Consider the following 16,873-nt stretch of genomic DNA (forward strand, 5'->3'; position numbering starts at 1 on the left):
TTCGGTTTATTGGTAAAGCCCGATCGTCGTTCCACCTAGCAGTTTTATAATCTATCTACATAAGCACGAAAAAACCGCTACTGTGTAGACAAAAGGAGTTCGTTTTCACCTTAGGACTCCACTGGTAACATTCTAATAGGCAAGCGGCACTGATTGGTCAACCTTTACAGTCATGTGCTCGTGTTTCTGATTGGCCTATTTCGATCCAAAACTGGGTATATATATTTCGATCTATGTTCTGACATTTTAAACTCTGAAGAGTGTCAGACGAAAAGCTTTAGTTTACAAAATGTTTGCTTTTTTCAAAGCCATTTAGAAGCACAATTTCGAGACCAACCTTTTCTTTTGGAGGTCTTTCCGAATCTTGTGCTTATATTCACACTAAAAATAACTTTAATTATGCTCTGTTTATAAACTTCCATGCCTTAGAGATGTAGAGTAGAGACTTTTTAAAAGCATTTCTCTTGACTCCATCCTTGCATCAACTTAGGGCATATCCCGCTTTAATTTGGCTTTTCCTGACATGAGGTTTCGTGTGAAAAAATATCTGGGGGATTAAGCCAAATTCTGAAAGGGTGCTCAAGCTCACATGTCATGTCTCCACGAATTCGGTACCCCTATAGGATTGAATATAAAAGCAACCTGCATGGGTTTGTCACTTAAGATTTTGTTAATAGGTTGCTATTTTTGCGCTAAAAATCCACGACGAAATTTTGCCACGACAAAATTCTGAAAAGTTGTCCGAAGTTGTTCTCGACGAAGTTTATTTGCCGAAAATCTAACTGACGAAGTTTTTTGTTGCTAATGTAATGTAGATGATTTTTATAAGGGCCCCAGGGCCCCTAATTTCAATGACAAGGTAAATGTTGTTTACTTTTAACGTCAACAGCAACAACTACAGAGCATGGCACAGCCCGGTGAAACAACGCATGCGTATGAGTTATGTCAATCGATCGTGAAGGACCTGGACTAAGATGTCTGGATGAAGAGACAGGGCGAATACAAACTCCTCAAGGTTTTAGAGCATATCTTTTCAAAACATATATTGCATTGAAGTTTGATTTTTAATCCCTATGTTTACTAATTTTTTAGCAAGGAAGCTGTTTTGCCTGATCCAAGCGAAATCTTTACTTGACTAAAGTATGGCAACTTATCTTACAGGGTTTGGACAAAAACAATTAATGTACAAAAGCTACGCGATTACAGCGTTGTAACCCTCGAACTGCAGATAATATGATCTTTCTGTTCGATATGGCATTTCTTTCCAAATAACGAGAAGTCTATATTTTCTTAGTATATGATTAGTTTTGTGATTTAATGTTAATAATGACACGAATCTGCACATAGGCCCTTAAATTTTACAACTTCCCCACCCCAAATATTTATAGCTTTTTCCGCACTACTATAAATTAATCATTGCTCTCAAGAATTATAAACTCATGGCAATAAAATACAGACTCATCATGAAACAAACACTATATTAAGATTTTCAAGTTTTAAAATTGTCATTTTTCAATATGCCATCTTATTAAAACCTATTCTTGCTGAAACAGCTAACCATTGCAACTGATCAAGAATTGGTTCTGTATTGTAAACATTTTCGCTCCAATTACAACCTATAACAGTAATCAACTGAAACATTCCCTCTATATTTGATAACTTAGTATGAATATATCATCTTTCAAACTAAAATTGTGAATGTGAAAAAAGCTGTTCATGAAATGAGAAATTGTCTTTACTTTCTTATCAACTGGTACCATATATTTAAACTGAGCAGTTTGTTAAAGTTTGGACTTTTGCAGTTTCTTACAAATATTGAGCAGATTTCTTGACATCCTTTTCAGAATGGAAAATGCAAACAGAGGTTACTATTTGGAAGGAAGGAACAACAGCTATCAAGGAAAATCATATCAGAGTGATAGAAATGGCAAAACCGGTCAAGATTATTATGGAAAAGATACTACAGAGCAAGCTGGATATGGCCATCAGAGTGGAGGATATCAAGTAGATAATTTTAATCCTTCTAATATGGAATGGAATTCAACATATGATGGTCAAGAAAACCAACACCATTCTGACGATGGCAGGACAAGAGGGGTAGAGGGAGGGAATGGAAAAGGTGATATTTTTGGCAGAGGTGAATTTTATGCAAAATCTGACCAGTTTGGGAGACAAAAAAGAGGGTATACTGAGCAAGAAGGGTTGGGGGGTGGAGATCGTGGACATGAAGGTGTAAAAGCAAGGGACAGAGAAATTGATAGAGAATTGGAAAGAGCAAGATACGGTGGTAAACCTGATAGAGAGACATGGGACACGACTGCCCGAGGAACTAGGGACAGGGAAGAAAATGACAGACCATGGGATAGAGAGAAAGAAAGAAACAGAGAACGTGACAGGGGTAAAGATAGGGAGCGAGATAGAGACAGAGAACGAGATAGAGAAAGGAACAGAGACAGGGAAAAGGAATCATACAGAGACAGAGATAGAAACAGAAGAAGAGATGATGTAAGTATAAAAAAAATTTTAAGTTAAATCCTTTTGTGGTTAGTTTTTTGACACAACCCTTTGTTGATTAAAACCTTATAGAAATAGGCTTTGTTTCTATAGTATTTTCTGGATAATTTTTTGCATTAAAGAACTTGAAAGTGGCTTTGAAAAAGGAAAACATTTCACAACCTACTTTTTGAAGATTTTTCGTTTGATACTCCTCAGAGTATAAAACATCAGAATGAGGGTTTGAAAGAACATGATGGAAATTATATAACCAGTTGTGGATAGAAGGAGACCAATTAAAATAATTTTTTCTGTTGTTGTGGGAATGATGAGTTGATATAGAACTTCACCTGTGAACATTTATTAAGATTTTTAACAATTAACATCAATCCTCAAAAACTTTCAACAGCTTTTGGACTGTTTTCATATCAATTCACCATTTGTTCCAAGGTCATCACTCACACAGATGATAAGTAAAGTTTCCATCTTACCAGGCTTTTGCCATCTTCATATTTCCTTAACTGCCGAGTAATTGACCATCTCTATATGCTTTACAATTTGCTTTCTTAGAGAAGTGAAAGAGACAGAGATGTAAGGCAAAGAGACAAGGAGTATGATGACAGATATTCTAAAGAAAGGAGGAGGGGTAGTGTTGACAGAGATCGAGATGTTGATAGAGAAAAAATTTCACCGTCGGCTCATATCATGGTGAGAGGTTCACCATCTGCATTGACGAAAGAAGACGATGTGAGTGTGCATTTATAATAAATTTAAATTTTGACTTGCTTGTTGCTCAGAAATTTTCTTGCTGCACAATGAAAAATTATGATGTTCTTACCACATATGAATTTAGATTTTTATTAGCACATGTTGTCTACATGAATAGAAAAAACTTTATTAAAATGACTCTTTTGATAGACTCATAAAAGTAGTTGTGCAAAGAAAAATATGCATAAAAACAAGCAAAACCAATATATGCCAAGAGGAAGATGAATAACAAGATGAATTTTTAAAGCTCTATGTACTTGCATTTTGCTCTAGCCTATAATGATATTTTAGAGCTTGTAGATATGCTATTGATGTATTTTTGTAGATTGGTGCAGAGCTGCAGCACCATAATCTAGACTACCAAGATATCAAAATTGTCAGAAATAGACATGGTAAGTCAGACCTGGCCGTTTGAGGCTATTCAGCGCTCGCCTCAATGTCAGTTCGCATGTTAACCGCCCGCCTTGGTCTTCCTTTCATTTCTCTACACCTCTTGAAGTAAAACTAAAATATTGATAGGAACTTGATCCCCTATGTTTTGACTTCGAAATAACATTTAATCTCTCAGGAAGTCATCTACTCCTGTAAACTCATTAACTAATTAACAAGTCATGCAAAAACAAATGAAGCATTTTTAAATGCAATAGGGAAGAAAATCCTTTGAATGGTTTCATTTCAACCAGAATGTTATTTTGAAGGCCAATTGAATATTCCTAACACGTGAAACCCGAATAATTTCAACATGGTAAGTAACCAGAAAGGATCGACTGTTGAGCTTCAAAAGCTCCAAAAAATATGACAACAGGGCTGTTCTTGGAAGAAAAAAATTGAGGAGATAGATGGAAAGAAGATGGTGATGTCGTTTGGTGCAAACTTTGCGCTAAACATAAAGCTTCTATTCTCTTGAACCCGCTTTGAAAGGCAGTGCAAAGGGCGGCTGTTGAAGCCTATATCAATGGAACAAATTTTGAATATTGTTGATTTGCGATATTTTTGTCTGAGAATTGTCATCTTGTTTTGTAAACTCAGCTGTTAAAGAATGTTGTTTATCCATATACATTTATTGACGATATTCAAGAGACTAAAAATTGCCCGCCTGACTTTAACGAGGAGAGCAATGTACCACGCGCCTGCTAAAATGCTCACGGCCAGGCCTGGTAATTGGAAATCAGTCAATTAGGATTGGACTTAATAATTGTTTGATGAGTGTATGGAGTGCATCTGTTATTCCACCCAAGTATTATTCCATCTGAGGGCATTTCTTATCTATTTTAAAATTGTTTTGTGTGCAGTATATCCCAAATTATATGCAAAAATTCTTTTCTCCCTACGTATATTTGGTAGATCTTTTTTGAAGGTTCATTGCCTCAATTCTTAATTCATTAATAACTGTATCTTTTCAATATTTTTCTCAATATTTTAAAGAAATTTTTTGTTCCTTCTGAAAATAAGCCTTTTATTGGTTTTAACAAGATAAAATAAGGAACTAAGATAGTCTAACTAAAACCCTTCAATTTATCTCCCTTTTTGCATCTCAGTTTTTGGCGGAACAGGCTCTGTTGTCCGAAATAAGACCATATTTGACAAGAGCAAGCCTTGCTGAGGCAAATGAGCCGTTGCTCTTACTGTTTCCAGCCACTTTTTCTTCGTCAACTTTCGTTTTTTGTACGTTTTTGTATGCCCTTTGCGAAGGCAAAATGACAATTTGGTCTATTCATGATCTAATTTTGGCCGCGAGTTTAATTGTTTTCAGCTATGCATGTCGATAGAACCCATTTTTTGAGTGCTTGAACTTTGCCTTCGCCAAGGGTATACAAAATCATATAAAAAAGGTGAAGGAAAAGTGGCTGGAAACCATACTAAATCATGATAGAAATGTAAGAGAAACAGCTCATTCGCCTCTGCAAGACTTGCTCTTGTCAAAGTGGTATTGTTTTGGACAACAGAGCTCATCCCACCAAAAATTGGGATGGGAAAAGGGAAGTAAATGGAAGGGTTTTAGTTAGTTTAGACTATCTTAGTTCCTTATTTTATCTTGGTTTTGATAAATAGGAATAGCTTTTAAATTGTTCTTAAGTGTTTAAGCACAGCTAACCAATATAGTCAGTTTAATGTATTTTGTTTACTAACAAAATAGGCGAATCAAGAGGTTTTGGATTTGTTGATTTTTATGATGTTGCAACAGCAGAGAAGTGGATGAAACTCACAAGGGTGAATATTTCCATTTAAATTAGTAAAAACATTTATTTGACACCAGCAGAGCTTAAAAGATACTCAATAATTCTACTGAATGCAATTCATTTTGCTATTTGTTGTTATTTTTGCTTTGCTTAGCCCAATTTCAATTGAATGCAGTTTGGATAGAAACGTTTGAAAGGTTGCTACCCAATTGCATTTGCATTCATTTTTTGACACTTTCCAAATCATGTTCCAGTTTGAAAAAATAATATCCTTGTTTTTTTTTATTTTGAATCAGGGAACAATTGTAGTGAAGGATCAGCGAATTTCTTTGGAGTATAGCAAAACAAGAGCACAGCCATTCACACATCACCAAATAGATGTTGACTGGTACTGTAGCAAGGTAAACAAAATTTGTCAATTCTTTTTATATTTTTGCACTTTTCAATGTAAGCATTTATTTGATATTGTGAATTCTTGTACAGTGCTGATAGATAGGGAATGGTAACTGTGAATATAAACAGTTTTCTTTTCCATTTAAAATTACAAATTTTGTGTAGACAAATTGCAAGATTTTCTTCTTAGCAGGTATCAACTCCTATTTCAACCTATGCAAACTTTACAAGAGGCAAAGGCTCCTCAATTTTTTTCAAAATGAGATTTGTAGAACTTCGATTATGAGCTTGTGTATTAGATCATTTAGAGACAATGTATTGTGTGTTATCTATCTTGCAGTGTAGAACGTTGAATTATGCATCCCGGAAAAGAGTTACTTGCTTCTCCTGTGGAGAGCACCGCAAAGGTAATAATTCAACTTAGAAATTACTTTCTTTCTTTTTGTTGATTAGTAAAGCATGACTACTGGCTCAAGATTTATCTCCACTTATCAAATCATATTTTGAGAATTTGTATCATAATGGCACAAAAAGCAGAAAATTTGCACATCTGGCACTTCTTTGATGATATAACCTAGTGACTCCCCTGCGCTTTTAATCCCCAACCATCTTCCTGTTGGGTTTTTCCGAAGTTTGTATTAGAATATCAATTTATGTTTTAAACTATTGATCTTGTTGAATTTCCTTATCAAAGTATTGTGCACAAATTATCTGCATTTTCATGCTATTTAAATATTTTCTAGTTGAAATTTTGTTCCAATAATTATTTGTGGGATACCTTATAATAGTGATAGGTTCCCTGATGCTTTTAAATTTTAATTCATGGTCATTTCTTAGGTAGTAATAATTTGATTGGTGATGATCAATACAGTCAATTTTAGAATATGTTGCAAAATAATGTCCATTGTGTTAAACTTTTTATTTTTGTGTCTTCATGATCATTTGATACTGTGGTCCAACATGTTAATTACATCATGACATTTTTGCTTAGACTACCATCCAGATGGCTCTGATGATTATGATTATGATGATGTTAGCCATGTCCGAGATTCTCCAATGTCAGCACCTCCATGTAATGGTAATGAAGGACTTTTTTGTTTGAATCAGTTTTTTCCAAAACATTTTGTAATTATTGCCATATTGCAATGTTTAAGTATTTGTGTATTGATCTATAAGCAACTGAGAAACATTACGGACTATCAATGTGGAAAATTGATGTCTCTTTGACAAGGCTGCTTGCATTGGTACCATTGTACTGTATGCAGCTGAAATTGGAAACCTAGTTTTACATTTGTCAAGAAATTTGTTTACAAAGAAATGTAGCCATAAAAGAAGAGCTGCAGCCATAAATGAAACATGTGCCAGTAGCCAGATTGATCTGATTGTAGATCTCTTTTAAAGGACGATTTGAAATCACACTAAGAAATTGCTATTGTGTTTCCTTTTTTTTAAAGAGCAAATATTAATGTTTTTTATTTTATTCAACACTGTGGCCAGTTCAGTAAGTGTGCGAATTTCATTTCAGTCTTGATGATGCGAGGACTTGATACAAATACTACAGAGGAAACGGTAAACAATCATCCAAATTATTATAATACCATCACAACAAGTGCCCCAAAATACCCTTATAAGCAGGCCTCTCAGTTTGTGGTGTGTGATTGTGCACCCACGCCTTGGCCATACTTATAGGAGACAAGGTGCAAATTTTGTCACGCCTCTGCTTTGCAAAAAGTATAGCAGAAGAGTGATGAATCAAAAAGCTAAAAAGCAAAATTTTTCATCAGGGCGCATTCAGCCATGCACCTACTTAAACCTTTACTGGAGGACCTGCTTATAAGGATATGACATCAGAAGCTAGTGGTACTTTTCCTCTTCTCCTCTTATGTGTCATCTTTCTATTTTTGTTCTGCCTAGCTACCATTCCTGCCCACAGCAGTGAGCTTAGGGTATATCTCCTTTCATGCAGAAAAAGTGCAAAATTATTATAAGATTTGTCTGAAAATATCTTAATTTTTTTATAGTAATCTCTACCAAATGTGTCTTCTTTTTATTCATAGCCCTGTTTATTACCCAGTTTGTGTCATGATGTTTTTTGTTTCTAGATTCGAAATCATTTGCTAGAGTTAACAAGTGTACCAGTTTATGATGTAAGACTTATAAAAGACAAAATGACTGGCATTTCAAGGGGATTTTGTTTCATAGAACTTGGTTCCACAGAGGTATTTACATTGCATAGTATTTTCTTATGAATACTAATAAATTCAAAAATCTTGTCTCCAGGATTGGCGGTAGGGCTGTTTCAAGGTTTCCTTGGATCTTTCATCAAATTTTTATGTGTCTAAATCTTCTATCAAAGTGAAAAAATCATCAAACAGTGAAAAAAATATTGAGATATATTCATGAACCAAACTCATGTATCATATTTACAGGCAATGGAACATTCTTTGGTATTTAAAGGCATGGAGTCATTGTAAAAGGAGATGATATACCCAAACTTACCCAGATCTGCTGCCATGATTTTTGTGCTATTGATTGACCTGGAATTGGTTACATGAACTCATCTCATTCTGAATAACAAAACAGTTTCCACCAATAGCAGGTTGTCAACAATGTATGATGATATCAAATGAAACTGCAGCGATCACACCAAAATCAAATGACCCCTTATAGAGAAAGCCTATTTGCCATGCCTCAAGGCCTTTTACAGAGCATATTTTCTTTCTTTCCTTTTTTAAAAATACCACCCTTCAAAAAGAGTGTAATTATCACAATATCTCGTAGGATGCAACAGCACTTCTTGAAAAAGTTCAGGAATCAGATCCAGCTTATTTCATTGAAGGCAGAAGGGTTTCTGTTGGCTATGCAAGGAATACTCCACACCCACCGCCAAGACCTAAACAAGGGTATGACTGCAGCATTAATGATTCTGTTAGTGTACATAGGTCAGGAAATATATTCATTAAGACCATTTTTATCAAGCAAGTTTAAATCATAAAAACAAATTTTACTACTCAACTCAAATTTTACTACAGCACCTCTTTAGGCATGGAAGAGGAGCATGAAATTGGCTGTTTTCTCTACAGTGTCATTTAACAAATATATTGGGTCTTATTTGTTTTTGAAATTGTTTCAAATTCTAAATCATTGTTTGTAATTACTATTTTTGGTATGACTGATGACTGGCTGGAGTTTAGTCATCTTTTGTGTATTCTGTAGTCCCCATCCAGGATCTGGACAGCCACATGGAACAAAGAATGTCAATTTAGCAAGTGTTGCAATAGCTCAAGCCCAAGCTGCACAGGTTCAAGGACAACCTACAGAATTTTCTTATAACACCCAGTCAAATAAGCAGGTTAGCATCAACAGTTTTATATAGATGAGAGTTTTGCGCTTGGCATGCTTTGTTTCAGCTGTTTCTCCCATTAGTACTTTCTATTAAATTTTTTGTAGAGAATTTGTTTTTTGGAGTTATTTTTGGTTTCATTTCATTTCTTAACCTTCCCATTCTGGTTTTATCATATCTATCATTCCAGTAACCAGACTTGAAAAGCTTCTTGCATGGTTAAATATGTTAACCCTTTTTTAACTTTCCTGCATTATATCTTCACTATTTGATTGGCCTCTTTGCCTATCTTTTCTTTTAAACTGTCTTGAACTTTCTTAAATCTAATCTCTTAACCTGACTTACAATAATTCACAAACATTAATTTACCCAAGCTGCCAATGATTTTCCAAAGTTTAAATTCAGGGGGAAAAGATGCACATTGCAAGCTTGTTGCAGTGGCTTGCTTTTTGAAAAAGATGGGATCACCTGGCCATAAAAATGGCCAAACAACGTGAAATGTCCAATTTTGGTCTGGTAGTTTTGACAATATTTCTCACATCTCTTTCTTCATCAGTACACCCAAGCTGTATCAGGGTCTCAACAGGCTACAGGTATGACACCATAAATATCTGCAACTACATGTAAGCTGTATGGAAAGGTATAGTATCAACATGTTCTCATAGCCGCCTGAAGATTAACCATCAAAAATTTGTCAACATCCAACCTTGATGGCTTGTTTTTCTGCCAAAATGTCTTTGAGATTGACAGAATGTTCTATATTTGGTTATGCTCTAACAATAGCAGTAGTAGTGATAAGGCAATTTCTGTTAAAATTCCCAGGGCACATATACAAAGCGGTTTTTGTTTTGTGGTTTTGTCTGTTTAAAGAACTTTCTTCTCTTGATGTAATCTTTGTTGCCAATCCGTTTTAAAGAGACCCAGTTATTTTTGCAAATCTCTTAGCATTTTCTTGCATTTCATCAAAAAACATGAACTATAAATTTAAAAAGGAAGGAAGTGCCAGGGAGTTTGTATCTGCTAAATGTACATGTGCCAGGAAACAGAGCCTATGACAACAAACAATACAAATATCAGACAGACGGCTTGCCATTACAGTCTCACAATATCCCAAACATTTCAGAGCAAATTTTCCTTCCTAGAGGCCATACTTGACAATTGTAATAACTATCTTAGATAAAAATTCCCTCTGTAGTTTTTCTCTATATTTAAAAGTTCTGCTTGAAAGTATAGTATAGATCTGAAGACAAGTTAGAGGCTGGGCAATCAATAATTTGTTAAGACTATATAGAATGACTATATAGGATGGGAATCATTCATCAATCTGTCAGTGTTGAAGAAGGAGGAAAGATGAATTCGTATTTTTATTACTCTCGAGATTCTAATCATTTTATCCTTTCTTTTGTTTTCAGATGGTTCACAGCCATTTGCTCAGTCAATGCAAGGTATCATCTTCTTCTTAACTTCAAGACTAAGAAAAAAAATGCATGTTTAGTATGCTATTAATTAAGTCAAGACAACAATTTTTTTGCGGTACAGAATTTGAAAATGGCTTTGAAAAAAGCAAACATTTTACAACATACTAAAAGCTTTTTCGTCTGACACTCCTCAGAGCATAAAACATCAGAATAAGGTTCCGAAAGAACACGATGGAAAATATATACCCAGTTGTGGATCGAAATAGTCAAGACAAATTCAAACAATCCCCATGCATCATACAGGCAAACCTTCTTTAGGGTCATTGGGTTCTGTCTTAAAAATTGAGTAGCATCATGGAGCAATATTGGCAGAATTCTGTTGATTTTTTGCAAGCTTTACCTGTTTCTAAAAGAAAAGTGATAAGTCACTGGATAAAAACTAATTTTCATGAAGCACCAAATATTGCTTATTTTTTCCAGTTCATGAAATCTTTACCAAGACTGTACGTCTTACATATGTATTTCTGATATAAAAATTTCAAGTCAGTATTGACTACTTCAGCTCAACTACCATGGACAACATGACAATATGTGAAAATTTGTTCAACCTCTTTGTAGAGCCAAAGTTATATCATGCAATGTTTTCATTATAGCCTATGGTGAAAAACAGTCACATACAGAAGCAGTGCAGCAACAAGCAGCTCACCAACATGAGCAGCAGCAACAACACAAGCCTCAGCCCCAGCAACGTCCTGCTCAAGGACAGAATGTGTATGCTAACTATACTTACGACCCAAACACTGGCTATTATTATGACTCCACAACTGGTCTCTATTATGATGCAAACACAGGGGTTTGTCTTTTATCAATTTCACACTTTTGCTAAAGATTCTTTATTAATTTTAAGTTCAACATTTTCTGCATAGAGTTCCCACTTGCTATAAAAACATGAAAGTCATACCAATTACCATGATTTATGCTAGGGCTGTTCATTACTGGGGTTCTCCTATTCAGTTATTTGGTCTAAATTTTTATGAATTTTTGGTTATTCTGTGGATATTGTTGGGTCAACCAGTTGTGGCAATGTATTGTAATCTGGTGAAAATAAAAGAACTAGCAAGCAGCAGTCATAGCTATTTGATCACTCAGACCAATTATCATATTTGGAATCATTTTCTAGCATTAAAAAGGGTGAAGTCAAAAAAGCTTTTGGAAGGCCCCTAACCCCTACCTTCTAGGCTCGATCCACTCCCCTGTTATTGAACTTATGCCGGTCTCCATCATGTGGTGTTTTTGAGCTCAGGTTGGTATTCATTTTAGGCTTAGTTTCAAGTTGTCAAGAAATTGCTTCATTGATTTATGTTTGATAAACTGTTAAAGTGAATGACCTTAGTTGTTTGCCACACATGGATGTGATTATCAGCAAATCAAAAAGATGAACTAATTTCATGCAAGAGTCTCTTTCATCAATTATGACTACAGCTTGTGTGACCATGTCTAAATTGCAGTAAACTTTGGATTATTTGTAGAACCCACTTTTTAACTTAGACCATTCACTTTAATGCTAATTACATTTGCATTAAGAATGTAGTTTATTGAATTAGAGCTTGTTGCAATTGTTTCTTTATTATAGTTGTACTTTTCATTTCTCGAATGTTGATGATATTTGTTTTCTATTGAAGTATTACTATAATGGAACAACAGGAAGGTTCCTCCACTGGGATGCACAGCAACAGCAGTACTATATAGTCAACCAAGATGGGTAAGAAAGTGTTATAATGAATGACCTTGTACATGTAGCTTCACAGTTTAGATAGTTTAGTTTAATGCGGATGTCTAGCTCTTAACTTGGTGAAGCATGCAATGTATTTGTTCTGCATGAATTGGTTTAAGCAGATAATAATTGTTCCTCCTTATGCTTATATTCATTAGAATGCTGGATGAAGCAGTGTATAGCAAAACTTAGTGCAGCTGTGTCATGAACAAGCCAATTCAAAATTAAATTTTGTGTTTTCAACATTTATATACACTAGGCTAGTGTCAAATGGTTGTTTCTTTGCCTTGACAAAAGTCTTATTTTGATAGACAAGATTTTCAATCTAGCATGGAATTTAATGTCATTTAGATTGTTTGTCCAATTTTTATATCAAATAAGCAAAATAATATGCCTATGCAAAAGAAATGAATTTTAATTGAAAGAGCATGATTTTACAACTCATTTCCTGAATTTTAATAGAATAAGAATATTTCATAGGTAACTCTATAATTGTCCTGCAAACTTGATGTAATTTTTCTTCTAATAAATTTTACAAGTAAGATAAGTTTTTTCCATTCCTGCCAAACTTCCATTAAAACTTGCTCTGAGTTTGGCTGTTATAAGGATCTGAAAACTCAAGACTTTGATTCTACACTTACTATCATTTGTCCAAAGAAATATGGAAATAATACTGATGCAAGAGTCTTTTTATTATTTGTTTCATTTAATAACATTTTTCAAGTATTCCACTTGTTTTTGGTAAGCCATTAAGTTTCAAAACATTACAGCTCAAAATATTAACAACAGGCCTGGCCATCAGACTTTTAGTGGGGGAGCAGTAAACAGCGCCCCTCAGTAATTTTCAGGTGAGCTGTTTGTAGATAAAAATGAATAGGAACAAAGGAAAAATTGATTTTTCTTGGAGAGCAATTTGCTTTTTAGAGCAGTTTAGGAAAGCAATCTGTAGCTCCCCTCCAGCATTTGAGGAGAGCCTGGAGGGGAGCAAGAGCTATGGCTTTCCTCAAATGGCCAGACCTGTAACAATCTATTTTATTTTTTAAAATGATTTTCTCCTATTTCAGATCTTTGTCTGCAATGGACAGTGAAGGCAATCCTTTGGCAGCCACTGCAGCACAAGCAGGTAGTCTAGCACTATGCCATGCTTGATTTCTGCATTTATATCATATTTTATTTTGTATCTATGAGTATAGATTCATGTTGATACATCTATTTAAGATTTAGGTTACTGATATGTCGTAGAGTGCTTGATGTTTTATACACATTTGTCTATAGAAAAAAGTAGTACTAAAACAAGTTGGAATTCAAGTTTTGTGCTGAATGCCATCATCAGGCAGCTGTTGAACTACAGGCCTTGCCATTTGAGGAGAGCCATAGCTCTTGCTCCCCTCCAGGCTCTCCTCAAATGCTGGAGGGGAGCTAGAGATTGCCCTCCTAAATTGTTCTAAAAAGCAAATTTGCTCTCCTTGAAATAAATTTTTCCTTTGTTGCTATTCTTATAGCTCACCTGAATACTACTCAGAGCTGTTTACTGCTCCCCTGTTAAAAGTTATACAGCCAGGCCTGAACTACTCTTTCTGCGGGTGTTATTAAATTTAGCTGTTATTTTATTAGGGGTATTTATGTATTTAAATTTTGGTGATTTGACAATATTAATGAAATATGGTAACATGCCATGCCACATTCTGTTTCAGAAAAAGTCAAAGCGAAGCCTACAGGCTCAAGTGCAAGAAAAGTGAGTCCATGATACCAAAACTGAAACTAACCTTATTCTGTTGATTAGTGTTCCATGTTTTGATGCAAAATGTTAGTTGCGTATTGTGTACCTAGTAAGCAAGTAGCAATGCATGTGCAATGATTGACAAGTGTAACTCATTCTGCATTATGCTGTATATAGAAAGATGGTTCAAACACAGAACCCAAATCATGCAGCTTAACTATTACTAAGAAGTCAAAGGTGGAATTCAACACAATTTGAATGAAATGAAAATTCCTGAATCCAAAAGAAATGCTTTCAGTTGTTGAATCGAACAAGTGAAAGTGAACCTCTCTCTTCCAATTTTGTATGGATACAGAGGTTTTTGCATGTGTGCAAGCACATGTTTGTGTATTTTTAATAATTTATCCCTATGTTTAAATTGTCATTGTTATGTTCATATTAATCATTTTAGATTTATATTATTCCAGTTTCATCTTACACCTTAGATTGCGAAGGATATGGAAAGATGGGCAAAGAAGATGAATGAGGCCAAATTGGCTAAACATAATGCTGTTAAACAAGCCCAAATAATGCAAAAAGAACAAGAAGCACGAGAAGAAGCTATTAGGAGGCAAATACAAAATGAGATCATGTTACAAAATGCTGCTGCTGCTGCCACATCTGCCCAAAGCAAGTCAGATGCTGTCAAGGTTTGCTTTGATTTACGTATCTTCTTACTAATGAGACCAAAGTATAAACATACACAGAAAAGTCATATGTTCAAGACAAAGTTTGATAATTTGATTTTCATGTGTTTGTTGGGGAGAGGAACAAGAGAAGGTTTGTTAGTGAGTAAAGAAACCCTTTCGTCAAAGAGTATCCATAATGAGCAAAGTCATTTTTTATGCATGCTCTTTGACTCTAGGATGATGGATTGCCCCAATCAGTTGAAAATTTATTGAAATTCTGCTAACAGAAATTCATCGACATAATGTATTCTTGCCTCATTCATAGATTACATCAAAAACATTGTTTAGTGCTGAAGAAGATGACAGCAGGCAGTCCCTTGCTGCTCTGATTGCAGCAAAAACAGATCCTAAAGGCCTTGGTATGTGTTTTGATATATTTCTTGGCAAAATAATCTAGTACCATCTTTCTTACAAAATTCCTTGGATTACATACTAAATATATCTTGGAAATTAAGTGTTTATCTGACTTTCTTTATAGGTGCAATGCTTTGCACACAATGCACACATGCCATAATAATAACAATCAAATGTTTTAACAGGATAACCTATCAGTACAATATATACTGTTATCATTAGGGTCCCAATACTTTTGTCATGTAAGTGTACATGCCCAAATGAACTTCCTCTATATACGACATTGTTCACACACCTCCAGCTTTCTGCATGTACAGATCTGCTAGTTGTTGTATATTACTTTGCCTGAAACAATATCATTGTAATAATTTTTCTGAAGGTCTAAGATAATGATGATTTTTTCTAGGATCAAGCCTAGTTGCAGAATATGGTGACGATTCTGATGATGATCAATCTGAAAAGCTCATTGACTGGGATAAACTTACTTGTCTACTCTGCAAAAGGCAATTCCCGAACAAAGACATCTTAACAAAACATCAGCAGATGTCTGATTTGCACAAGGTAAAATGCAGTGGCTTATAGAGGAAACAACTGAGACATGTCCCTATTTACTTACTGTTTGTGGTCCAGTCCAAGGGTTTAGAGCATTTCAAATCCAATGGGCAGATGTAAAAATGATAATTTTCACATTCATTGAGGAGAACTGAGTTCATGCCTCAGATGTAGTAGTTTTATAGTATTGAATACAAGTTAAATTTGGTCTAAAAAACTTGGTTATCAAAATATTTTGGCACCCCTTTGAATCTATGTTATGCCACTGGTAAATTATTTCTATCATATCTTTGTTTCTGAAATTTTATACCTTTTCTTATTTGTTTATGCTGAAGTTTTTGGTTTTCCTTTCCGTAGAATCCATTTAAATGCTATTTTGGTTTCAAAAATTCAATTATTTTACAGCAAAATTTGGAAAAATTCAAGCAGAAGCATGGATGAATTGGTATGTGAGTAAATTGCTTATTGATGGTTTATCTTAAAAGAGTTTGATTGTGGAAAACTTAATCCTAAAAACTGGCTTCGAAAAAGCCATTCTTTTGAAAGAAATATTTGACTGATTTACTTCACCTTGAAAAGAAAACTTTCTATTCAATTCTTTTACATTCTCATTAAGTGCGATTGGTAAGGCTAAAAAGCAATCATTCTGTCTTTAAATTAATTGGCTTCTTTGTTGTAGAATGCTTGAAGGCAAAATTTTAAACCATTGCATACAGGATAAACCAGTAGACCATGCAACACAATGTATCCGCAACCATGCGAAATAGTGTACATGTACAAGGAAGGCAGCAGTCCATCTGAGATGAGGGAATGCCTGTTTATTTGTATTTTGTTGCAGCATCTTGGGATGACAATTTTAACTTGCCGTGTTCCAGACTTGATCTCAATGTTGTAAATCAGCTCTAGTCAATCCTTTGGTCTCAATGTTCTAGAAGGGATCAGTTTTGTAACAATGACTTTGTTTTTAGTGTTGTCTTTTCTTTATATCAGACTATTGACAAAACAAAGTGTGTGCTTGAGGAAAAGATGTCTAATTTTTTTAATCTGTCATAATGATTTGGTAGATTTTTTGATTAAGTTGCAATTTGAAACTATTTTCCAGACATCTTTGCAATTGTTTCAAGGAACTGTTAGCATTTAGCTTCTATGC

The 16,873-nt window shown here is 34.7% G+C and overlaps 1 protein-coding gene across 2 annotated transcripts; it reads left to right on the top strand.

Moving 5' to 3' along the window:
* The first annotated feature begins 889 nt into the window (after nucleotides 1–889).
* On the top strand, nucleotides 890–16,826 carry LOC135692915 (RNA-binding protein 5). Of its 2 annotated transcripts, none has more exons than XM_065211258.2 (23): nucleotides 890–1,015; nucleotides 1,845–2,505; nucleotides 3,064–3,240; nucleotides 3,587–3,653; nucleotides 5,399–5,472; nucleotides 5,738–5,842; nucleotides 6,175–6,241; nucleotides 6,826–6,912; nucleotides 7,360–7,403; nucleotides 7,937–8,053; nucleotides 8,616–8,737; nucleotides 9,051–9,186; nucleotides 9,734–9,770; nucleotides 10,590–10,622; nucleotides 11,249–11,448; nucleotides 12,278–12,357; nucleotides 13,434–13,492; nucleotides 14,064–14,104; nucleotides 14,575–14,778; nucleotides 15,083–15,176; nucleotides 15,578–15,732; nucleotides 16,129–16,172; nucleotides 16,403–16,826. In XM_065211258.2, exons 2-22 carry the CDS (start codon nucleotides 1,846–1,848, stop codon nucleotides 16,162–16,164), a joined length of 2,595 nt encoding a protein of 864 aa, XP_065067330.2. In that variant the 5' UTR covers nucleotides 890–1,015; nucleotide 1,845; the 3' UTR covers nucleotides 16,165–16,172; nucleotides 16,403–16,826. The 2 variants fall into 2 exon arrangements, with proteins under 2 accessions (XP_065067330.2, XP_065067328.2); XM_065211256.2 differs by having other exon boundaries at nucleotides 16,129–16,168.
* Nucleotides 16,827–16,873: the final 47 nt, after the last annotated feature.

This window comes from Rhopilema esculentum, chromosome 3 (assembly GCF_057945365.1).
Source record: "Rhopilema esculentum isolate cy_ngs chromosome 3, ASM5794536v1, whole genome shotgun sequence".
Lineage (NCBI taxonomy): Eukaryota > Metazoa > Cnidaria > Scyphozoa > Rhizostomeae > Rhizostomatidae > Rhopilema > Rhopilema esculentum.

Coding starts and splice junctions, on each gene's coding strand:
- LOC135692915 (XM_065211258.2), top strand. CDS start 1,846: ATGGAAAATGCAAACAGAGGTTACTATTTGGAAGGAAGGAACAACAGC. Junction 6,242..6,825: donor CTGTGGAGAGCACCGCAAAG/GTAATAATTCAA, acceptor ATTTTTGCTTAG/ACTACCATCCAGATGGCTCT. Junction 12,358..13,433: donor TATATAGTCAACCAAGATGG/GTAAGAAAGTGT, acceptor CTCCTATTTCAG/ATCTTTGTCTGCAATGGACA.